At 33.8% G+C, this 26440-nt stretch overlaps 1 protein-coding gene across 10 annotated transcripts in view; it reads left to right on the forward strand.

The window, feature by feature from the left end:
* Dmd (dystrophin) overlaps window positions 1-26440 on the forward strand; it is a 2486572-nt gene that overhangs the window by 902874 nt on the left and 1557258 nt on the right. For all 10 annotated transcript variants that reach the window (XM_004850043.4, XM_087189971.1, XM_087189973.1 and 7 more), the window contains 2 exons: window positions 1155-1336; window positions 2531-2674. In XM_004850043.4, the coding sequence (XP_004850100.2) occupies window positions 1155-1336; window positions 2531-2674 (326 nt within the window). The remainder of the gene's footprint in view (window positions 1-1154; window positions 1337-2530; window positions 2675-26440) is intronic.

Here is a 26440-nt window from a genome sequence, read left to right on the forward strand (position 1 = left end):
ATTAGATTTTGTACTGCTGGTCAATCTGTCATCAACTCTTCCCAACCATCCCTGGTAACAGCCATCCTATTCTGTGCTTCTTGGAATTCAACTTTTTAAGATTTCACATATAGGTAAGATCACATTTTTTTTATCTATGTCTTAGTTTACTTAGCATAACATCCTTCAGGTTCATGCAAGTTGTCACAAGTTGGCGTTCTCTTTTTAAGGCTGAATAATATTCCACTGCCAAGAATTATGTTCGAACTTCTGGAATTATTAATACATGTCACATAAAGGATTACATACTTATATATCTTGATTCCCTCAAATTAATACAGTGAGTGAATTGTGATGACAAGTATAAAAATAACTTTTTGAAGGAGCTACCACTTTACATGCGCTATGACAAAATAATATTGAATTAAATGCTGGGTTACATTCACTCCCTGAATGTGGCAAATGACATGATATTGGAATCACTTTATGTGCAAGACCTTTAAATATATCTTGCAAGTCTGAGAAGGAAAATGGCATTCCACTTTAACAGCTGCACCATAATATAAACAAATATTTTTATGCACTTAAGGAATATTACCAATCCTTATCCATATGGTCTATTGCTGTTTTATTTTATTTTCATTGTGGAAATACATGCTTCATTTTAATATAGAGACAATTTTTAATTCGTTACATACTTTAACACCACCAAAACTTTAATTATGGGGTGTAAGTTTTCTTTACTGGGAGCTAAGACATTAAGCCCTTTTGTGTAACTGTTTAATTACAAAAATACCATTTTAATTGGCATGCTAATATAACTTTATATGGAAAGGAAAGTATATTTTTTCAAACTTTTGTTTCTTATCTAATGAAAGATTCTTTCTTAGGTGGGCTAGTTTTGGTGATTTGACTTAGGAGAAAGTATTACAGAATGAAGTTTTTATGTGAAGAAGTAAAAGAAATGAACTTTGGTGCTCATCTCATTGGTCCACCAAATAGCAAGGACATTTTGGGACTGATTATCATGTTCTAATTAGTCTCCAGAGAACGTTCATGGACAATCAAGTGCTCATTAATCTGTCTTCTTCCTGTAGCATTGAATTGCTCATTACCCTTTCAGTGCCTCAAATATAGAAACCAGAAATTGATGCGTGGTGTTCATGTGCTTACAGATGTTGCTACCACTTATCCAGATAAGAAGTCCATCTTAATGTACATCACATCACTCTTTCAAGTGTTGCCTCAGCAAGTCAGCATCGAGGCCATTCAGGAAGTGGAAATGTTGCCAAGGCCGTCAAAGGTGACTAGAGAGGAACACTTTCAATTACATCATCAAATGCACTATTCTCAACAGGTAAAGTATCTTCAAGAAAAATAATATCAAAGGTATTTTCTATTTTCTATGTGTTCTGATAATATACTCACCTATGAAATGGACATATGCTCATATATATGTATATATCTATATATTTCAATACATATGCAACATGTAAACAGCATAATGTCTGTATATGCAGAGAGAGACTATACAAAACTTAAATTTTATCTGCTATATACAGTATTCTTTTCAAAATACATTGTTAAAATACAAATAAGTGCATCATACAGGAGAATAGAGTACAATATATACATTTCTATTGTGCAAAATGAAATAAAAAGAAAGACAGGCTTATACGCACATTCTGCTATCAACTTTCCATTGCCTACAACAAAGAACAAACAGCCAGGGAAAGCAAAAGCAAGCACTTTGTGTAATGATGTATATATATATATATATAGATATATATATTTTTTTTAAAGTTGGGGCAACTTATTAATGGAGTAACAATGTTTGATTATTCAAGATAATACTTTTAAACAGAGTAGTTTAAAATATTTCTAACACAAATTACATGGAGAATACACACCATAAAAATCTTTATTAAATCATTGTACAGAGTGCAATGAGATTCTTCCATTAATTGGTTTGTTCTCACCCTAACAGTAGTTTTTTAAGGTATTTTCATGACAAGAAAAAATAATGAGAAAGCCTTTAGCACAATTTCTGCTGAAGTCTTGGAAAGTTCTTAGGCCTAATTTTCTCACTCTACTGAGCTAGTTCTATATTTAGCTTATGAAAGCTTCAGCTCTTTCCAGAGTATTGACCTGATGAATTCTAGCTTTGTTTACTTTGGGTTCAGAGAAAATTGTTTTAGATGCCTATTTCTGCCAGACTGACAAGCATTGCCCCATATAATTACTAGAGTTGTGTTCATACGCAATACTCATGGTTAAATCCTACCTTCATTGACTACCCAAATTTCCTGCTCTCCAACATGGTAAGAATTATGAGTGCCATAATTCGTGGAGTGTACCAGTCTCTTATGTAACTTATATGCCTTTAGGATTAAACGTTTCATTTCAGCATTTCAATTGAATGTGTTGTGTTTGTTTATTTATTATTCATTTACTCTGTTTACACATTTTAGTATGTTGGAAAATAGTTCTTCTGGGATCACTTACCAGGTCTCTCCTTTCTGTCTGCCCTCTCCCAAACCTCACTTTGCAGATCACCGTCAGTCTTGCGCAGGGCTATGAGCGAACTACGTCCTTGTCCTCGTCCTCTCCTAAACCTCGGTTCAAGAGCTATGCCTACACACAGGCTGCTTATGTCACCACTTCCGATCCCACGAGGAGCCCATTTCCTTCACAGGTCTGTCAACATTTACTCTCTCTTCTACAAACCAGAGAACCTCTTCCAGCATACTCTAACATTGTGTTTGCTCGTTTGAAGTTTTCAGGGCCCGTTTTGTCCTTCACAGTTGCTTTGTTTTTCCCAGTTTTATTAGGTTCTCATATGATGCTGCCCTTTCGAGTCTTCTCTAGTTTTAATGGAAGTTGATACTTCCTAAATGGGAATTCTCATAATAGTGATTTGCACTTTCATGCTAGTATTAACTGTAAGGCTCTCTTTAACAAAGAATACCAATAGTTATAAAGAATATGAAGCTCAGGCTGGGGATTTACCTCAGTGGTTGTGCTGTCTGCCTCGCAAGCTCATTAAAAAGTATATATATATATGGATCTGTGTGTGCATATATATATATATATATATATATATATATAACAGTGTGGACAAATATATAAACTTACTAAGTGTATTTGGGGACATTTTTGTAGGCATCTGCTACATAAATGAAATACATATTCTAAGTACATGATTTAGTATATATTTTATAAAATATGCTTATATTCTATTTAAGACAAATATAAGCACAAGCTCCACATAATATCTTTTAATTTTGCTAATATAAATTTACCTACAACAGACTTTGTAGTCTTTGTAAGAAAAGCCACACCAAAACCATGTCAGATTCTATGCAATGTTTCATACTTTCAGTTTAATATGGAGGCATCTAAGCAGTAGAGATTTCTACCCTTGCAATATAGAAGGAAACCTAAAAATATAAGAAATTATAGCCTTGTATATGTTAGAGCATGGAAATGAAAACTACTAGAATTGCTAGATTTGCAAGAATTTCATACTAAAAGAAAGTTTTATTTGGCTCAGTGGAGCAATTTAAAAAGCTCTCGAGGAAGTGACTTTTTACCAAAACTACACTTTTTGAGTTTAGAAAAATGGACCGGATCCTATTGGTAAATATGAAAGTATACATTTTTGGAGACTCATTGGTTGTTTTCCTTATTTTTTTCCAAAGATACCGGTGTCCATGTAATTAGCAATTTTTTTGGTATTTAATTGAACTATGAGGCTGAAAATTCTAAACTGCAAAAAGATTCCCCCAAGGAACCATCCATTTTCGGGCATAGTTATGCCCTCTATTCTTGGCTAGTTTTCTTGCAAAGCCAAACAGAGGAGAATGAGTGAGAGACTCAGTCTCATCTTCAATTAATTTTTATCCACATTTTCACAAAGGCTAGCTGTATAATCTTGAACAAGAAACCAAAAAAATGTAACCAGTTTCTCCATTATTAATAAAAAATAATAATTCTACTACATTTTATTGAATATTATAGGGCATATGTGCACATATATGAATGAATCTAAGCTTTATAACATCCTTTGGGGTGAGAAGTGTTATTTTTATTCCCATTTTAAGTTTAAATGTATTTGCCCATTTCTCCACATCCACCATCTCCTTGAAAATGCCTCAACTCTCTCTATGCTCTTTTTATGACTCTTCTCCCATGGAAGCCACCAAAATTTAAGGAATAGCCCCTACATACTAAAGGATCATATATCAAGAAAAAGATATAAGGGTTTTCCCCCTCGTTATCACTTCATTGAACTGCCTTTTATAGGTTTTCCCCAATGCCTATTGTGGTAGAACTTTTGTCCCTCATTACCACCCCATTAAAGCATTGCTTAGTTATGACTCCTTAATGAAGTAATTGTACATGGATTTAAATTTTGCCAAACTCTATTTTGCAGTCTATCTTTGTCTAAGCATCACTATATACATAATATGTCATAAAATATTCAATGAATTCCCTTATCTGTTTGATTTAACATAAGGCACTGCAATTATCCTAGTGTTTATCTTCTGGAAAAGATGCAGCACAAGCCACAAGAGATACGGAAACTTTTTAATAGGATGAGATCCCAATTATTGATCTGTGCTAGTTCCTGTGCTAATGAGGTTTTGTTTATAAAGTCTTCCTATGCCAATGTCTTCAAGAGTTCTCCCTAACCTATCTTCCAGCAACTTTAGTGTTTCTGTTTTAATATTTAGATCTTTGCTCCATTTTGATTTTAGTTTAGTGCATCATGGAAGACAAGGTTCTAGTTTTAATCTGTGGCAGGTTGAAATCCAGTTTTTCCAACACCATTTATTAAAGAGGCTATCTTTCCTCCAGTGAGGGTGGTTGGCTCCTTTATCAAAGATGAGGTGGCTGAGTATGTCTAGAGCTGTGTTTGCATCTTCTAACCTATTTGACTGATCTTTGGTTCTGTTTCTTTGCCAGTACCATGCTGTTTTTATCACAGTGGCTTTGTAGTATAGTTTCACATTGGGGATTTTGATATCCCCTGTCATGTCTTTGTTGCCTAGAATTGCTTTTGCTATTCTAGGTCTCTTGTGGTTCCAAATGAATTTTTGGTTTTCTCTAGTTCTGTGAAATATACTGTTGGGATTTCAATAGGGATTGAATCTATATAGCAGTTTTGAAAGTATGGCCGTTTTTTTCTCTATTGGTTCTTCCTACCCAGAGGAAGGGATGTCTATCCATTTTCTGATATCCTCTTCAATCTCTTTTTTCAGAGTGCTGTAGTTTTCAGAGTTGAGGTCTTTTACTTCCTTTGTTAGATTGACTCCTAGATATTTCATTTTGGGGGGATGCTATTGTGAAAGGAATTGTTTTCCCAATTTCTGTCTCAGTGAGTCTGTTATGAGGAATGGTATATTCTGGCTGTTATTAAACGAAGCACATCAGAAGGTGGTGTTACAGTTAGGTCTAATAAGTTTATGTCTTAACTAGTTACACGAAGAAAATTATTTCCAAAGTCTCAGGAGGACTAAGCCTCCACTGGCCCCTATGGGTGGTATTTACAGCAATTCTAATGAACTCCAGGCAGAGTTAATTGGTTTCCATCAAGTTTTATTCAAGTGTTCACTTGGAAGTCTACAAGGAAACATGACCTTTTCCATAAATTGAGAAAGCCATGCAGTTGACTGTCTCCTAAAGAAAACAAAAAGTTGTCAATTGTTGTCTCAGTCACTTTCTCTTTGCCGAGACACAATACCTGACACACATAACTTATAGGACGAGAGGTTTATTTTGGCTCACATGTTCAGTCCATAGTCAGTTTACTCCAAAGTAGGAAAGGAATGGTGGAGAAGTCTGGCAGAGGATAGCTGTTCACATCATGGTGGCCAGGAAGCAGAAGGAGAAGGAAGGAGATTGGAGGGGAGATTTCCCCTTCCAGATCATACCCATAGTGAGCCACCTGCAAACAGGCTCTACTTTTCACAAGCCAGAAATACCACTGCTGAGCATATAAGAATTGTGAGTGTCATTCTTGATCTAAACCATCAGAATTATCTTCATAGCCCTCAATATATTGGAAGCACCAATTATCCTCACATGTCTCAAATTTAGAAAATCTGATTTATACTTATTAGTGTTTGTGAACTTGTTGAGGTTAAACAATCTGACCTACCTAAGGGTCTATGCCTACGAATGAGTTATTCTCATAATTTACCAAGAAGAAATACTATTTGGTGTGAGTTCCCAACATCATGGTACCACTTAACTGTCATCCATCCTGTTAATATTATACTAAGTCTTATTTTGCAGCATTTATCATGACTTTTATTCTACTTCTAAGCTTATATAAAATATGTTCTATCTCTCTTCCATTAATGTCTTTTTCTCATGGATCCTCACCCTTTCCAAAACTTCTACAGGCATATACTCGTGTGTATACCCCTCTCCCCAGATGCATCACTTGCTCATGTGATTTTTATGTAAATATGTTTCTTACCTACTGAGGTCTATAGTGTTTGATTCATTCATTCATTTATTTATTCAACAAGGAAGTATTCTAGGTCTCCAAATTAAATGGCTTTTATTTAATTCTCATGGCTCTCTACCAACACTGAAAGTTTCCTCAGAGTCTCTACTCAGCAACTTATTCTCCCACTCTGTTCTATTTTTCTGTGTGTCTTTTATTATCTGGTTCTTTCTCCACCTCCAGCACCCTTAGGGAGACCCTTTGGTCTTCTTATTTGTATGCTGTTTTCTAATCTAATCTAATCTATCTTCAGTCTATACAAATGACTAGAGTATCTATGTCCTTACGACTTCCAATCTTTTTGTAATTGTGGCCACATTTACAAATCATTTTCAGTCTTTTGATATATATCTATACCTTGCTGTAAATTGATATCTCAAACTTAGTATGTCCCCAAATGATGAAAGTATGTTCTTTTATTACTCACAAAAATTGTTCTTGTCCTTTTTGTTATGTAGATGTGGATATGACTCAATATTCATTGAGGCTGTTGAGACATGAGACATACTCGTTCTTCTCTATAGAAACCTAATGTTTAATAACAAGACAAATCTTATCAATTCTTTCTTTACATTTCTCCATTTAGTTATGTTCATTCAATTTTTATAGATGCCATTATGCTTCATGCCCTGAGTACTCATCTGTTTATTTACATAAATAGCTTTACAATTGATATCACTATCATTAGCTCAACCTTTCCTAAATCAGACACCATTTCTTTATTCAGATCCTTAATAATACTTTTCATAAAAGTTTGATTTTTTATGCCTATATAAAAATGCACACCTAAATTTCATTTTAAAAAACCTATGATCTATTAACAATTTATATTTTCATGCTTATTACACTCTTCTCTTTAATGTTTTCTTCAACAAATTAAGTCACTTGTTCTATCCCATATATACTAAGAAATCTCCCACTTTATCTTTTATGCTTCCCTTTGTCTACAGTGATTTTTGTTTATTTTCCAAAGTTGCCAATATAATCCATATTTCAAAGGTAATTCCAGCCCATGCTCATCATACTTGAGTAGCACTAAATTTTCCCTACTTTGATTCTTCTGTATAGGTAATTCATGCATGGAGTCATTCTTACAAAAACAATATTTATCAAACACTATATGTCAGGTATTATTGTAGGTCCAAGTACTACACCAGTACATAACCATACAACATAGATCTCACTCTAATGGAGAGTATTTTTTACATAAGTAACATATGTCAAATATATAAGTAGTATACTTTAAGTGAGCAAAAATAGTAATAATTAAAATACAAAGTGTTAACAAGAAAAATAAAAGAAATAGGTAATAATGAGAAAGTTAAAATTTTATTTTGGTTAGCCAGAGACAGACTTATTAAGGAAGAAAATTTTGAGTAAAGGCTGGGGTATCTGGGTATGTGGGGTATCTTTGAGTTAAGACTATGAGTATCTGTGGCAAGAAAATTCCATGAAGAGGAAACAGTATGGAAAAACACCTAAGTTGTGATAATTCTTGGACTGTTTAAGGAAAAAATATGAATGAGGGCATCTGAGATACAGTGGAGAACTAGAACTCATAAACCATTATAAGTAATGATGAGGGCTCTTACCAGTAAAAGTGAAAAGGTATTAGAAGTGTGACATGAGCTCACTTTATTCCATACAGGGTCCGTGTGGAGAATGCACTATCAGGGAGAGAAGCAAGGAGACTGATTAGAACATTAGTTCACCAATCCAGGGAAGATATGGCAGACATTTGCATCTGGATTGCATCAGGGAGCATAATGCATAGAGGTTGAATTCCAGATGTCTAATGTAATATGAAACATGTATTTCTTATATTATCTGGTGTAGCCGATGCCAGGTCCCATGCCCTATGTTGGGGCGCCACCTGTAGCTGACCCCCCCGACAGCCTTTTCGGGGACTTAGACCCACTGCTTTGTTCTCCCTGACTCAGGGGCGAAGAAGGATGAATGAGAAAGAGATACAGAGTCAGCTTAACAAGTGGGCAGCCAGGGCTTCTTGCTTCTTAGTAGGCAGAGGAGCACCCATGAGCCTGGCCCGGCTTATCTCACATTTATTCACCTAAACACAGGCACCAGTAATCAAAATAATACAAGATTCATCTGCTTTCCAATACGCATTAGTATATACTCTGGTAAACAACTTAACCTCAGCTGTTTTAACTTTTCCCTGGAACCTGCAAAATGCAATCTCCCCTGAGCACAGCTGTTATGGTTTGGATCTGGATGTCTCCCCAAAGTCTCAGGCGGTCATAGGTGACTGACTCTAGAATGTGTGACCCTAGGACTGGGGGCGTGTGATTACTAAACCACTACACATGAGTGATTGTTTTGGCACTGCCCTAATCACAGTAGTCTGAATTAGATAAAAAGAGCAGACACCATTAAGGTTCTGTCTGTGCCTTTGCTACTGTGTGGGCACCGTGTCTTCTCCTCTGCAATGCGTGTTTTCCATTCCTGTCTTGGAGCCAGCCGACTATGGACTGAAACCTCTACAAACTGTGAGCTAAATAAAGCCTTTCCCCCTTTAATTTTGGGTGTTAGGTGTTTTGTTTGGGCAAGGAAAGAAAAGTAACTAACACAGCAGCCATTCTCCTTTGTGCTCACAGAGGAGGCCAATTGGGCCTCAATTCTCCTCTGGTCTCCTGCAATCTAGGACTATTTCACATGGTATTAATAAAAATAAAAAGGATGGGTAAAGCTTCAAGAGTAGGAACAGAAAATGTTAACAAACTACTTGTTTATGGGATTTAAGTGAAATTAGGGAATCAGTAAGCAAATAGCTTGTGAGGCATAAGCAGAAGTTACAATGTGCATTAAATACAGTTAGTAACACATTACACTTAGTAAATAGATGGAATAAATAATGGGGTACACAACAGTACTTCTTTACAATGAAAAGAATAAATTATAATGTATAACTAGATCACTGAAAGCTATATCATTTCTAAAGGGCCACCCACTGGTGACATTCAGTATAGTCCCACTATGGCGCTCTATGTATTCTACCTAGAAAAAAAAAAAAGAATATGCACCTCACAGCTCTTCTGCAGGCAAACTGAAAATCTGTAGCTATAGGCCAGATATACTTGCTTCTGCATCTATACGGCAGAGCAAGTGTATGTTTTGACTTTAGGGACCCTCTGTGTATTGGACTCATTGCTCAAATCTTACTTCTTGTTCTATCTACTGTACCATCATCAGGGAAGGCTGATATAGCAAAGAGCATGAATACTGTACAACCCACTATAATGTCCTTCAAAGTATTTGTCCTTTGTTATAATTGTGTTACCTTTCCTATCTTTTCTCCTTTATCATATATATTCAAATCATTTAATGAATAATATGATTCAGACATCTACATTTTATCATGAGGCTTTATCTTTCATAATTTCTTCAATAGCTTACCTGATGGTATAATTGGAGGCCACCATTGTGCCAAGGTCAATGTACCTCTGATTCACTGAGATTGATTTATGAAACCATTAGAGAAATGAGAGATTACTGCAAGGATTTTTCCTTAAGCAGTTGACAGAATCAGTTGCCATCAAACAAAATGAGAGAAACTGCAGGAGGAGAAATTTTGGAAGTAAGCATTAAGAACTCAGTTTTAAACATGTTAATCTTAGAATGTTTGTGAAGATGAATAAAGTAGATAAGATCAGAATTGAGAATAATTACTTTCAAATCATCATTACATACATAGTATCTAAATATACTGACCTGGACAAGACCACCTATTTAAAATAGTATAAATACATAGATGAAAGATGTCTGGACTGGTTTATCAGAATATACCAGCAAACAGTGCTGAAAGAGGTAGTTCGAACGGAAAGATGAAAAGGAGGTTGGTGTGGTATTCTGGAATCCAGGAAAAGAATGTGATTTAGGCAGAAAATTATGTCTAACTGTATTAAGTATTGCAGATTGGTTTAAGTGACATAAGGACTGAAAATTAACTATTGAATTTAACAAAATGTCAGTATGGAAGAATCCCTGAGAAATCTTCCTTTATAGCAGTAATGATAGAGTAATTACTAATAACCCTATTCACTCTCAAAACTTTCGTTTTGACAAATAAGCAAATAATTACATGTTCACTCTAACTATAACATTAATTCCCTATGTTAGTATCTATTTCGTGTGTGTGTGCATTTTGGGAAGGCTAATTGGGATGAGTTAAAAAGATAAAGTGAGAGATTACATGCATTTTAATGCTTAGAAACACACTGAATAATGTTTACATGGAAAAAAAGCATACTTTTACTGGGTTAATGTATTCTGATAACTGACAGTGGGTCTATATATTAGTTTTATATTGCTGCTGTAACAAGTAACTGGAAACATCATGGCTTAAAACAACACAAATTTATTATCATATAATTCTGTAATTCAGGAATCCAAGATGGGCCTCACTGGGTTCTTATCAAAGTGTCAGCAATTCTGCCTCATTTTTGAAGCTGAAGAGCTGAATATGTGCATATACTGGACTTTTCCAGTTTCTAGTAGCTTTCCTAATAAGGACAGGTTGAGTCTTTCTCATATCATATTGTATCATATCATAGATCACATCATATCATACCACTATGACTACGTTTCTGCCTCCCTCTTTTAGTTTTAAAGAGCTTTATGATCATATTGGGCACACTTAAATAGGAAAAATTACTTATTTTGAAGTCAGCGGACTAGCAAGCTTAATTCTCTCTGCATCCTCAGTTCTTCACTGACATAATGTAACCTATTCACAGATTCCAATTGGGACACAGAAATTTATGAATAGGGTGTATTTCTCTGCCTACAACAGTGTAATTCCATGGCACGCCAATCTGAGGAAGACATCCATTATCAGCAAGCCAAAAATATGTTCAATTGATAAATAAATATAATATCAATTTGCTTTCTCCCAGGCATCCTTAGCACCAGGTTTTTCTCTTCCTCCTTTACTGACTCCACATGAAGCTTGTCCTTCTTCCTCAGGCACTACAGATTTGCTCTTATGTTACGACCAATGGAGAAAAAAGCCACGTATACACTTACGTTTCTGCTTGCAAAGACTTTGTTTACCTTTTTGTTCTTTAACACAGTTTGGGCCACATTCATTTAATAAGCTTGACTCCCAAGTAATATGCCTTACTCTTTAGTAGCTCACTGCCTTTTCTTGTTGGTGAGACAAAATACCTAACACCCAACGTTAAGGGGGAAAAGGTTTATTTAGCTCACAGTCTATAGAGGTTTCAGTCCTTAATCAGCTGGCTCCAAGACAGGGAGGTGCAGTAGACAGGCAGTGCAGAGGAGAAACAGTTCTTGATGGGCAGAAAGTAGCAAAGTAACAAGGGACAACCACAGCTCTTTCTATCCCTTATACCTTATGCAGACTACTCAGGGAAGGTAGCACTCACACCCTTAATCCTAGTGCTCTTGAGCCTATCATTGCACCATGAATCAATTCCAGTGTCACACACTCTAGATCCAGCCACCTCTGAAAAAGCCCCATGTATAACCGCATGAGGCTTTGGGAACACATCTAAACACAAACCATAACACTCACAAAGGAAGGGAATCAGGCTTTGGAAAATTATCCATACTTTGCTTATGCACTTATAATTCTATAAGTATAAAATACAATCACACTTCTTGCAATTTTGACAGAACAAAAAAAAAACCCCATATTTTTCTTAACTAATATTTGCATGTTTAAGTCTTCCAAATTTTACCTATAGGTCATCTATTTTGATCTATGGGTTAATTATGGGAGATGATTGTATTGAAATCATATTTAGGGGACATTTACATGAAATAAAGGATTTACTGAAGCAACTAGTGATTTTCAGAATTGAGATTCAAATCACAAGTCATGACTTCTACCACAGCTTTGATGTTTTACTGTTTGAAACTCCCAGCCTGATCAGCCAAAGGGTTGGTTCCTTTTTCATCATCATCACATCTTTCCCCTTTTAATGTCTGTAAATACTAAAATGTATTTGCAAAGAAGGAGATCATTTTTGCTGCTCTTTTTTGTGTGATGAGTAAGAGCTGTCAACCTTAGTGTGTATACTTACCACCACTAGGACAGGCAAATAATTATTTATGCATTTTTCAAAATAAGCAATTGAACATTTAAAATAGACATACTGAGTGAACATAGAGTATGTAATAATATAAAGAAACTTCTTCACATTATTAAAAATCTGCAAAATATCACAAGTGATAATTAAATCTGCCAGTAAAATTGGTTCTTATAATGACAGGGGAAAAAATCAGCAAACCCATACTTACGGGTTTCTTCAAAATACAAGTTAAGAAGAACAGAGTTAATTTTAAATTTTTAGATGACAAATATTCATAAATATAGGCATTAAACTGAGGCACATTTGATAATACTAGACAGCTAAAAGTGGCATTTAGATATTCACAAGCCAGAAGAGTTGAAAAGGAAGAGCCCATCAGACAAAATGTGTGTACATCCTCAATGTTTGTCTTCTTCAGACGAAGTTCATGCTTCTCAGAGGTTCATCTCTGCCCTTGAAATGGACCAATTGTAAACTTTCATTCTATCTACTGACTAGGAGTTTGCACAAACAGATGCCTTACTATAATCTCCAGTTGTGTGTATGTAAAACTGAACTCATCCTTGTCTATGGGACCGGAGGTCACTTCTGACTCTTATTTTTACCTAAAGTTGATATCATTAAGCCCTGTATGATGCTTTCTCCCTTGACTGCCTCTTAATGAACTAATTGATAATTCCTACCTATTGCTCCCTTGTATTATTTCCGTCATCTCTTCATTCCTGAGTATTTGCCTGGATTTCAAGAACTTTTGTGATCTATCTGACAAACAACATCAATACTATCTATCACTCTCTTTCTATATGACACCCTCCCTTACGTCTATGTTTTTCCTTAAACAGTCTGTATCTATGAATTCTGCGCCTGCATATTCAACAAACTATGGATTGAAAATATTCAGTGAAAATCTTGCATCTGTACGGCATGCACCACCATCTTTCTTGTCATTATTCCTTAAACAATATAACATAAGTACTCTTTCTATAGCATTTACATTAGGTATTAAAATAGAGCTAATTTGAAGTATGTGAGAAGATTGTGGAAGTTATATGCAAATACTGTATCTGTTAATATAAGGGAGTTGTGCAGCTGCAGATTGCGGTATCTATGAAGTGTTCTGAAACCAATTCTTCACAGGCACTGAAGAGAACTCTTTTTTTAAGGTTCTCTTTTCAGAGAGGTTCTCTTTTTTTAAGTTACACTATTTGATGTGTGCCTTTTTACCCTTTACATTGCCTCCTGCTCTTTCCTTCACACACACATCTCAACCTGTACATTCTCTTACAGCTACACAGTTATTCTTGTTAATAATGGTTGATCTCGTACTAAGTGGCAAGTTTCAGGATAGGAATGATAAATTGAAGGAAATACTGTAGTCTTTTCAAAAGTTTCACATACCAATTTTACTTTAGTTATATTTGCTATAGGATGTACATAAGTATGATTTAAAAATAAGACAGACAAAAGATAGAAAATGAAAATTAAGTGTCTTTCCCACCCTTGCCAACTCTCTTTTAGGATGTGTTTGTGTGTAATTTGCATTATTTATAATTTTTTTCTTATTGTTAAAGTAACTGAGCATAAATACATGCACTTTAGAATAAGTAATATATCTTTATCCTGGGAAATTTTTGCGTTTTGCCATTTTTGTCTATTTTCTTATTCATTTTTTAGCCATTTTAGTGATATGGGGCACAAATGATTTGCACAGTTTGTTTACCATCTTTTGAAATTGTGTTTTTCTCTATTTAAAATATTATTTTACAAGTTTGAGAAATCATTAATTTTTATGGCTTTTGTTACTTCATGGGATCATTTTTAAAAGACACTTATATTCAAAAGGTGCTTAAAAATTATTCCATGGCTTCTTCAAGGTCTATGATTTTTCAAAAATTTTGCTCTTAGCAAAACAAGTATAGATTTCAAAATTAACAATTCCCATAATATTTCTGCAAGAAGCTGCCCAGTTGTTGAAATCACCTATGGACTAATGTGTATTGTTCAAAATCCGAATGCATGCCTCTTTTAAGAATGAAGGAATATATCTCAAAAGCTGGTATGGTTTGGATCAAGAAGGTCCCTCAAAGCATTGCATACTCAGAGCCAGGGCTTTTGAAAGGTGATTGGATCATGGGAACACTATACTCACAAGTGGATTCATTCACGCTGAGTTCAGTGGCGGAGTGCACTTTTGAAGGTGGGTCCTGTTAAGAAGGGGAGAGTTACTGGCACGTAACCTGGAAGAGTATATCTTGTTCCTGGCTCTTCCTTTTTCTTTCTGCTTCCTGACCACCATGACATGAGCAGCTTCCCTCAGCCTACACCTTCCTTCATGCCCTTCCTTCCTTCGAGCCAGTTGACCATGGACTAAAACTGTGAACCAAAATAAACTTCTTCTTTAGGTTGTGGATATCAGTATTTTGTCCCAGCAAGGAGAGAGTAACTATGAGGCTACCCTACCATATTTTCTCTTATGTTATTACTTGCATAAAATTATGTCATATCCCCATACCTAAACCAAAAAGGGGAAGCAACTGACTGGCATGATTCGCCTAAACCAGTCAAAATCAGCCCTGCTTGAATCATGTGGCCAAAATGAAACGAGATGATTTCTGAATCAAATTATATTATACAGAAGGTAGAGAGAGAGAAGAAAATGTTGTGTAGGTAGCCAGAAGTTTGTGTTAAAGTCTCCCAGGGCTTGATGGAATTTGTCTCCAGGGCTAGGAATTTCATTATTACCCAGAAGATGGTTGAGGGAAACAAAGAGATGCACTTCATGCTGCTGAAGAAATAATTCATGCTCTTCTGAAAGCCCGCATTGGAACTACATTTACTCAGAGAACCACTGGTTCCTAAGAAGGAAGAGTATTGGTTGAGCAAAGAGAAGAGTGTGAGACTGTGACAGCAGAAAAGTTTCGGTTCATATTCAAACTCTGCTACTTGAGAGTTTCTTGTACATTCTAATCAGTTTCCTCATATATATTATGATAATCATATCTAACTCATGGATCTAGTAAGAGTGTTCAGTGAGATGAATTATGTAAAGAGCCTTCCATGATGTAGGTACATTGTAAAGTCCTAAAAAAGGGAAGAAAAAGCAACCATTATCATTACTACTTTAATTACACTGGGGATTAGATGAGATGTGATTTGAACTGATGACCTTATTATACTTCTGTTTCCATGGGAAATATCTACTGGGTTCCAAGTTGATTTATAAACAAAGCTTTGAGTCATAACCTGCATACGGTTTGGCAAATTCCTGAGCTAATATCATATGAAGGAGTTTGAAAAAAGGTATATGCTTTTTAAATCTAAATTTTCTCAGGAATCATGTTGGAATCATGCAACATGAAACATAGTAATGCTTCCTTATAAAGAAGGAAAAACACTTCTAGGTAGTCGTTATGTCCAGTGATCATACGTGTAGAAGGGAAAAGGAGATTTTTCAGTCTCTCTGCCTTGAGTCCTTGAACACAACCTGTCCCTCAAACTAAATACAGATTACATAAAAGAATTAACAAACAGTGCACAACCAGACAGTAGAGAATACTCCTTAGATTAAAAGCATCATTGATCTGCTTCAAGAAAGCCTTTATGCTTTCTGATGTGACTGAACAAGTGACCTAGAAACAGAATTGTCAGATTTGAGCTCAGCTATGTACATTAGAACGCTGAAGACCTCTAAGCAGAATTTTAAGAGTGCCGAGAACCTTAAAATAAATATATGTAATAACAGTATTTTCAACAGATACATTTCTATTCAAAATTTTTAAAATTCCACTTCATTGTGGTAAGAATAGTTAACATGAGACCCTCTTAAAAGATTTTTAAGGGATAGTGCAATATATTTATCTATAGGAATAAGGTTGTGTAGCGGATCTGATGAATCTATTCATCTTGTAAAAGTGAGACTTTGCACACATTTCCTTTTTTCAGGCCTCTGCCAACCATTATTACACTCTGATTGTATAAAACTTGATCACTGTAGATATATTTTATAAGTAGAATCATGCAGTATTTATCTTTTTGTGCGAACATTATTTTACTTACCTCAGTGTCTATAAAGTTTGTCCATGGTGTTGATATATTGGAATTTCTTTCTTTTTAAATAATTGTAATATTCCCTTGTATGCACATTTTCTTTATCCACTCATCCATCAGTGGGCACTCAAAATGTATCCACATTTTGGCTATAATGAATAGTGTTTCAGTAAATATAAGAGTGTAAATGCCTCTTAAAGATCCTGATTTGAATTCTATACGTAAATAGCCAGAAGTAAAACTGCTGGATCATATAGTAGATCTGTTTTTAATTTTTTGAGGAACCTCCATTGTGTTTAAATGCCAACCACATTTTATATTTCCCATGACAGTAAACAAAATTTCCAATTTCTCCACATCCTTTCCAGTGCTTATTTTAAAATAGTAGCTATCTGATGATACTACAGATCATCCTGCTTTTAATTTAATTTCCCTGGTGATTAGTGATATTGAATTATTTTTGCATACCTGTTGTTCATTTGTGTATCTTTTTTACAGAAATGACTATCGAAGTCTTTAGCCCATTTTAAATGAGTTTTTAGGGATTTTTTTGGTATGGAAATGTACAAGTTCTCATATGTCTTAGAGATATAGAACTTAACAAAGATATGACTGGCATCTGTTTTATTCCCTGTGCTTTTGGTGTCACTTCTTGAGATCACTGCCAAGGGAAAAGTTTACTTCTAGGACTTCTGTAAGTTCAGGTCTTCTATTTAAGTCTATTATCAGTTTTGAGTCGATTTCATATATGGTATAAGGGTCCAATTTTATTCCTTTTTATGTGGATATCAGTTTTTCCATCAACATCTTTTGAAGAGATTGTTCTTCCTGCCTTGTATGTTCTTGGCACCCTGTTGAAGCTAAGTTGACTATATATGACTGGATTTATTTCTTGGATCTCTGCTACTGTATAGAAACAACTGATTTTTATATAATATTTCAAAAAAGATTTATTGATTGCCAGTTACAAAACAATTGTATCAATAGAGCAAAACTATTTCAAACATTGTAAAATTACAGTGATGTAATTTTATGTAATATTATCCTCATTATTGTATTTTTGATAAAATACTCATCAGTTTCTTTTATTTTACTCATCAAATACATTTCATTACCAGATTTATCAGAGAAATATCTCAGTCTGAGCATGGATACCTAATTATTCTATATTAAATAGGGGAGGACAATATCCTAAAATAGATGGAGGCAACTTTATGATGTTCAATGACATAATAAATAATGACTAAATGTCTGATATAAATATTTCTGAGACATCTGAAAACACACCTTAGAAACAAAATATTTCTTTTTATTTTTCGTATTAATATCAATATGTATATACTTATGTACATATAAAACAAAATTTTCTAATGTTAATTAGATATTTATATGAGCAAAATTGGTTATGAATTGATTAGTTTAATTTTGTACCTGATAATACAATCACTTGAGGTATGAACAAAGCATACGTTCATAGATTCTATAGGTCAGATATCTAACCACAAACTTTAAAATAAAATCCTCCTCTATATTACAGGCATTGTATACCAGAAAATATATATATATGTTTATATATATATAAATATATATAAATATATATAAATATATATATAAATATATATGATGCATACTCTATAAGCAGAGAAAACAGCACATGGTTTACAAATAGCTTTGTAAAAGAAAATACCATACAAAGAAATGCATAATGTACTTTTAAAATTACATTAAAACAAAATTCTTACCAAGAAGAGATTATTGAATGTAATTTCTGTTTTGAAATTTCTAGCTAACAGGATAGAACATTGTCTTGTGTGATTTGAATAAATAGGCAACTGATGTAAAATCAAAGATAAGAGTACAGGACACCAGAACTATCTGCAGTGATAACAATTTAGATACTTTCTGGTTATTAACGCAGAGACATTGTCAGTTTCAAATAATTGACTAAAGCAAAATAGCTTCAAAAGAAGGCTTACTTAAGGAAAAAAACGCACTCAGTCCCCCGGTTTTAAATTGATTGAAATTTTTATCAGTACATGTTTCCAGTACATAATGATTACATAACCAAAAGACAACATTTATTCTAGGTAACATTGTAAAATATATTAAATGCTTAGTACCTAACTTAAAATTCTTTGTGATTTTCAAAACCTACTTATGAAGATTTATGTCCAGTTTATAGATTAGAAAACTAAGGCTAAAATATAAAATAATGTGGTAATGTTATTTTTCTACCTCCTACACAAGTGAAAATTAAGCATAAGGATAGGGATTTTTTTGTCATGCATGTTACAGATCATTTTCTTGCTTTGTCTTCTGGTTTATTGTACTTGTATTTATTTAGACATGATTAAATTTTTAAATTGTGCCATACTTTTTTTTTCTCTCTCTCTCTTTTTTTTTTTTGGTACCGGGTATCGAACTTGGGTCCTTGCGCTTGTGAGGCAGGCAGCGGAACCACTGAGCTAAATCCCTAGCCCAATGTGCCATAGTTTTTGAACAATAATTAACTATTCTATAGATAAGAGATTCATTTGATCCTTCTCTTAGATGAAAACAGGATTAAGATAGGAAACTAATTTCTCTCTGGGACTATGCCATATTTCTTCAATGATTCATCTTTCTCACCTCTAATTATAGATAATTTTAACTTCACATGGTGGCTAAAATAATTAATACATAGCATGTCAATTTCTATTATCCCATTCTTGCACAACAGGCATTAGTAATTGTTTAGGGGTAAAGAAAAAAAATTACAATTACACATGTCAGCATTCCTGCATTTTCCATGTTGACACATTATGATATCTTAATAATTTAAATCCAAAAAAATATAGAACAAAGAATTACTTTGATGCCTTCAAGAAACAATACATCAGTTGGCTTACCGTGCTGGAAAATGATTTTTCCTTTTTATACTAGTTTATATTCTGTTGCTAAAATAAAATACCCAATTTGGTTTATGTATAAATAAAATGGATACAGATGCTCCTCATTTAATGGCTTACTCATTTGATGACTGTTTGGACTTTTGACCCACCACTTGGACTTATGACCTGTCACTTTTTGTTGTGCAGTTCTGCACATCTTGTTTATAGAGCCTCAATGACTTTTCTTTGTTCAGTAGACTTTGTTTATACAGTACTGTAATGTTTACTGATTGTACTGTACAGTACATTACTATAATTTTATGTTCTGTTATACATTACAGTACTGCATGTAAGAATTATGCAAATTAAAGCAGCCATCAAGATGGAGTTTCCTTTATTTTTTTTGTTCTCAATATTGGAATTTACCTAGTACTGTATACAATTCCTCATTTAGCGACCAATTCACTTAACGACCTAGTGGCATGAAGTTAACTGGGTCATTAACTGAGGAATGTCTGTATTTAGTTTACAGTTTTGAAGGATTATTAAAGTTGTGCAGATCCATCAGTTTAGCCTCTGGTAAGGGCTTCCTGGCTACATCATAGCATGACCGGTGGCATCAGAGAGGGAAAGAATACTCACATGAAAAGACAGGAAGCAAGAGAGATTTAGGGGCTAGGCTTGCTCTTTTTATAACAACCTACTTTTATGGCAACTAACTGAGGTACAATAAGAAATATACCAATCTCTTCTGGATGAGGGCTTCCCATGACTTAACTGCCTTGCACCATGCCCGACCTCTTCAAGGTTCCCCACAACTATATTACCACACTCAGGACTAAGTATGCCACACAGGAATCTTTGAGAGAGACCCTGAAATCATATTCAAGCCATAGCACTGTCTCTTAATAGAAAAGATAGCACTAGAAGTGCAAATGTAGATGATACAAAATAGATTCAATTTCTACAAAACAAAGATATCAGAAAATTCCCATTTGGCTCATGTTCATTATATTTTATGGGACTTTGTAGGCTCACTAATGCCAAGTGAATTGTTGGATGGAATTGAGATAATCTTGGTTGCAATGTTTGAACAGGTCAGGTAGCTTATTATCATTGCTAGATTACTTTGATTTGCTCATATACAGTAGATGGAGTATGCCTTTTTAGTTAATTTTGTTTTCTTAAAAAATATCAAAGCCAAAAAGTTACTGTAGTATTTTTAAACACTTCAAATAAATCTTTGAGAAAGCAAAAATGTGTCTTAAAATTATGATTCATCTTCTTACATGCTTGTGATTCAATTGCTATTTTCTTTGTGGACCTGCGTAATATTTAGCTCACCTTTGTAATGCAGTGTTATCTCACCTATGAAATACAAGCATGCTTTTCTTGTTCTGTTTACTATTTCCACATAGCAATCACTTCAACACTTAAAAGCTTACAAAAATACTCATTTTTAGTATTTCTTGATGCTGGAAGTCAAAAAGGCTCAGAGCTTTTTATGCAATTTTAATAAGACAGTAGCTGAGATTGGAGTCATGATGAACACATCTCCACCCACATGTCTGGTGGCTAATGCTGGGATTCTAGCCAGAGGTGTTAGCACTAACACCTGTATGCATCTTCTGAATGTTATGTGTGATCTCTCACAATATGCTAGCTAGTTTCCAAGAGCAAATGATCCAAAGAGTAAAAAGTAGAAGCTGTATTGCCTTTTGAGACTCAGTCTTGGATGTCATATATTATGCTTTTTACAAGGGTCACAGATTCACCTACATGAAGGTGAGGGAATGTAACCCTAAATTTGACAGAAAAATGTCAATATTACATTGTGAGAAGAGTATGTAGAAAGAAATGACTTATTGTTTCCATCTGCAAAATATATCATCTGTCACAGTTTGCAAGAATCTTAAGAGAAAAGGAGAACCATTGAAAAACAGCTACCATGGTTGCTGTTAATTACTCAATAAAGTATACTCAACTTAAAAGTAACTATTTGTTTTAAGTTAGCTTGTACACATCTGCAACTCTCCAACATTCTGATTGATTAGAAGTTTAAGAAACTTTTTTTGTGATCATTGTAGAATAAGCTCTGCAATCAGTGATCAAATGCTTTTCAACATAAATGAAACTTCAAATTCATTTGAGAATAATATATATGTGATACTTATTACAAAGAGTAGATAGAGCAACTTCATTACTCTTCATTTAACAGGTAAAGTAAATGAAGCCCAGAGATTCTATATAATGAAATTTTAGTCATAGACTACAAATACTAGATCTAGCTTTCTAGCATCCTGAATTCTGCTAAATATGAGACCTTCCCTAGGATTATAATTGGTTGAAGCTAATTTATCACATTGTCTAACATTTTGTGAATAACTTCTAGTTTCTACATTTGTTAAATAATTTGATCTTCTGTTTTGTACTATTATAATTTATTTTCTTTTAGAAAGAATTTTAGTACGTTTAATTATTAGGAAGAATTATTAAATGTTTTAATGAGACCATAGTCAAAGTGAAGTACTGTCAAGATTAAGATGCACAACCCTGACTGAAAATTTTATATGGATGTATTTTTCAAAATTTATAATTAGCAAATGTCCATCTCTATTATTCCTGCTGTAGGACTCCAACAGCACATACCTTTACATATTGTGGTCTTCGCCTATGAATAATATTAGTGCAAAAGTGGAAAAATGCTTGGATAATTAACATAAAATTCTTGTCCACTGGCAACTGGATAAAGAAGATGTGATTTTTTAATAAAATGGAGTACTACTCAGCCATAAATAATGAGAAACTAGAAACACTTATAGCTAAATGGATGCATATTGAGGCCATACTCTTAAGTGAAATAAATAAAACACACGTGTAAATACCGAATAGTTTCTCTAGTTTGAGAAATTGAAAGTGTAAATAAGGATTAAAATGATTAAAATGAATAATTGATAATTTAAAATAGGAAGAAAAAGTCCAAAAGGTTAGGGATGGCAGGAGGGGAAGGGGAAAGGAAAGAAGAGAAAGGAAAAAATATGAGAAAAGAAAAAATATGGAAACAAAGTCTATGTAAATAGGGAAGGGTGCACAGGTAATGGGGAAAAAATAACCAACATACATCATGTTCAGGTACAAGCACCCAATGATAAATGTAAACATATTGTATACCTAAAATGTACCAATAAAAGAATTTAAGGAAAAAAATTGCAGAACAAAATAGAGCCTCTTGTAAATATTCTATAAGGAGGAAATCCAATGTGGGCCAGTCTTACATATAGTAGCTGTACTTTTGTTCCACTAAAACTTTACTCCATTAAACTTGCAACTATAAAGAAAAGGATACATTCTTTAAAAAGGATATTTATTTTGTACTAATTAATTTAGAATAATTGTAAAATCAGCCTGCAAGTAGTACTTATATATTTTGTTCATGATAAGCTTCAATAAGAATGCAGTCCTCAATTTTTTAAACTATAAAAATGTTGTCAATGAAATCCTTGAGGACAGCAACTATCATTGAAAGGATTAATGATGTTTTGATTGTATTTTTAAATGACTATTTCTTTTCAGATCATCTTCCTGCTGATTCGACACTAGAAATTCATGTTACTCCTTTACTTATACTCAGTCCAGATTTGAAATATTCACATTTTAAATATTTATTTATGTTAGTTCACTTATTCACTTTATAATGATGCCAGTAATGAGAGCTATATATAACAATGGGATTACTTCATAATAAAGTGCACTTACTGCGAACATTTGTGAAAATGTTTATTAGGCTTCTCTGAGATCTTTGGTTAATTTCAAATCGTAGTACATTTTATCTTCATTATAACATGTCCCAAGGAAATTTTTGGCTGAAAGATTAGCATTATAAAAAGAGTACTTTAATTAGAAATTTCTATATTGTGGGTCAGATTGTTAAATCCAATGGCAATTATCTGTTTCCTGAGATATGCAGTTCTCTTTCTGAAGCATTAAAATTTACTTTATAATACCTCAAAAACTCATTTCAAGAGGAAATTTGTATCATTAATGGAACTAGAAATAAGATGGGCCCATGGATTCTTTTGCTATTTAATCATTCATATTTTATTTTAGCTGGGTGATTAAAATCATTTTAACTATTTGGCACTTCAAATAGTTCAGGAACAAGTATGCCAGAAGCACTATAGTATTATTATTAATTTACTAAATGCTTCTTGCCCATATGATCCTATAGGCATGGAATGAATATGGAACAGTATCAAATCCTTTAAAATCTTCTTATTTTATTTATAGTCTATCATTATAGTAATGGTTTATTGAGTAGGTGAATTTATTTAGTAAGACAATTTTTGTTTCATCATGGATTGGTTTGAATGAGTACAATAAAGGGATTGAAGTCGAAGGCAAAAGAAAGAATTAGGAGGCTTACTTGTAACATAAGATACAAAGAATTATACCTTCTTATATAAATAAATTTGGTAGATCAATATATAAAAGCAGAAGACCTCAACAGAAAAATCCATTAGGAACATAAGCTAGAAAATGAAAAAAGGAAAAAGTTAATATATTTGTAAGTAAAAAATACATTATGTTTTACTAGTAATGAAAAATACGCAGTATAAAACAATAAAATAATTTTTACCCAGATGATAGAATGAAATGGTGGTAATATCACTAGTTTTGAAGACCATGAAGAAAAATAAATCTCATACTATGGAAGGGCTCATGGCAGTATAAATTCATATTGTCATTCTGGAGAATATATATATACACATTTTTTGGTACTGGGGATTGAACTCAGGTCCCTGCGCTTGCGCAGCAGGCGGTGAAACCACTGAGCTAAATCCGCGGCCCTCTGGAGAATATTTTTTAATAAACTAAAAACTTAAACTGTGTAAATTCTTAGATATAAATCCATGCATATAGGAGTTTATGCAAAAAAATAAGGCGATGAGTACAATGATGTTTGTAAGAAATGAAGCAGCTTATTAAAAGACTGAAAGTTTAGTTAATAGCTGCATTTCTGTCCTTAGGATATTTAAAAAATTTTCATCTTCATAGTATTTTTTTAAATTTAGGGTAAATGTTTGTCTATTGTGGTACTGGGAATTGAATCCAGGGCCTTAAACATGTTAGGCAAGTGCCTTACAACTGTACAATACACATATATTATCTCTAATATCAAATACTTATATAGTGTATTACTCAATTTCCTCATCACTGAAACACAAGACCTGACATCAATAATTTAAAGGAGAGGAAACTTGATTTGGCTTGTGGCTTCTGGGGATTCAGGCAATGGTTAGCTGGCTGTATGGTAGAAAAATCATGGCAGAAAGGCACAATAGCACAAAGCTGCTTAGATCAGGCAGCCAGGAAACAGAGTGGAGAAACAATTCCAGAGAGGAAGGGGTAGAGGATGAGATATAGACCCCAAAGCCATGCCTCCAAGACCCATCCAGTCACACCCAGAAGAGCGCTCTTTCAATTCCCCTGGTGGATCCAAAACCCTATCAAATTGACACTCCAACCTAACCACACAGGTATGGTGTGTGTTCTGTTCTACATTATGTCTATGGGCTATCTCCAACAACACTTTCCATTTTGTGCTTAATTCCCTTGTTCATCCATGTAGGTAGGACTCGAAGTTCATTATATACTCTAGACCTCATATATATGTAGATACATGTGCATATACATATATGTGTATTATTCAAATTCATTATAACAGTGGGCTAAATTTAGATTTAATTATTTTCTTAAGTATGTAAGACAACATTTCATTTTTGCTCCTTTTTCACTGTCTTTTTCACTGGAAATTCAACAACATAGTAGCCTGATTTTTACCCTCTTGATTTTTAAGTAAATAAAGTCATGGTAACTCAATAATCCTTGAAAAATTTAGGTAATAATTCTTAATAGCTTCCTGTTAAATGAATATTTATATTCATTCCTCCATTCAGTACATATTTATTGTATAATTATTATGTGCTTGGGACAACAAAATAAAGTTATTTAGTAGGATATCCTGATTCTGCTTTGGGGATTTACTATGTGACACTACTCAGTCTAAAGAAAGCTGTTGGACTGTGTTGGTAGCCACTAAACAATATTTATTAAGTGTCATTTGTATCAGTTATTCTAGACCTGGTCACTAAATGTCACAAATTTACAAGAACTAGCTCACATAATATATGCAGTGTGGGTCAGCATGTGGATTCTACTTTTTGGTCATTTAGGGACTAGGCTGATAAAATAGCTACCAGCTAAAACATTCCCAATCACTATGCAGAAGGAAAAAAGGCTCCGGAAAGTCTCCTAGTAGAATTTAAATTCTTGAACTGGAAGTGACATATGCTACTTCAAATCACAATAGAGAATTAAACTGGTCACATGATCTCACCCAACTACAGAGAACTAGGAAGCACATTTATTTTATGTTTAAAAGGTGGAAAGTTGAAAATAAACATGAACAGTGTTAATGGCTGCTATGTTTTTTTCAGAAAATTAAACAGGAGATAAACATATGGCCTGCCATCCAAAACTGTCTTAATGATATGAATTTTTCAATGGTAGAAAATTAATTTAAAAACTAAAAGCATAAATAATTGAACTTCCTAAAACTCACAGCTACAAATGGAATTTGACTACTTTCTAATAGGAATACCTCAAAATGCAGTAAAGGTTAGAGGAGGATAATGAGCTTTCTTGTTTGACAATCTGTTTAATCAAAAACTAAATAATAAGCCTGATTGTAAAAGGGAGACAATCATTTGACACACATTTTAGTACCTGTTCCCTTGTCATGTATAGGAGCCATATAGTTGTCCAAGATGATCCTATCTTCTTTGCAAACCTGTAATCCGTGATATTAACCTATGATGTTTGTTGAACAGAAGAATGTATTATGGAAAGATAAGGAGCCAAGCATGGGGAATGCACATGACTATATTTGTGCC

The sequence above is a fragment of the Heterocephalus glaber genome, unplaced genomic scaffold, assembly GCF_053883595.1.
Source record: "Heterocephalus glaber isolate CG9 unplaced genomic scaffold, H.glaber_assembly_v1.0 deba00001547, whole genome shotgun sequence".
In the NCBI taxonomy this organism is placed as follows: domain Eukaryota; kingdom Metazoa; phylum Chordata; class Mammalia; order Rodentia; family Bathyergidae; genus Heterocephalus; species Heterocephalus glaber.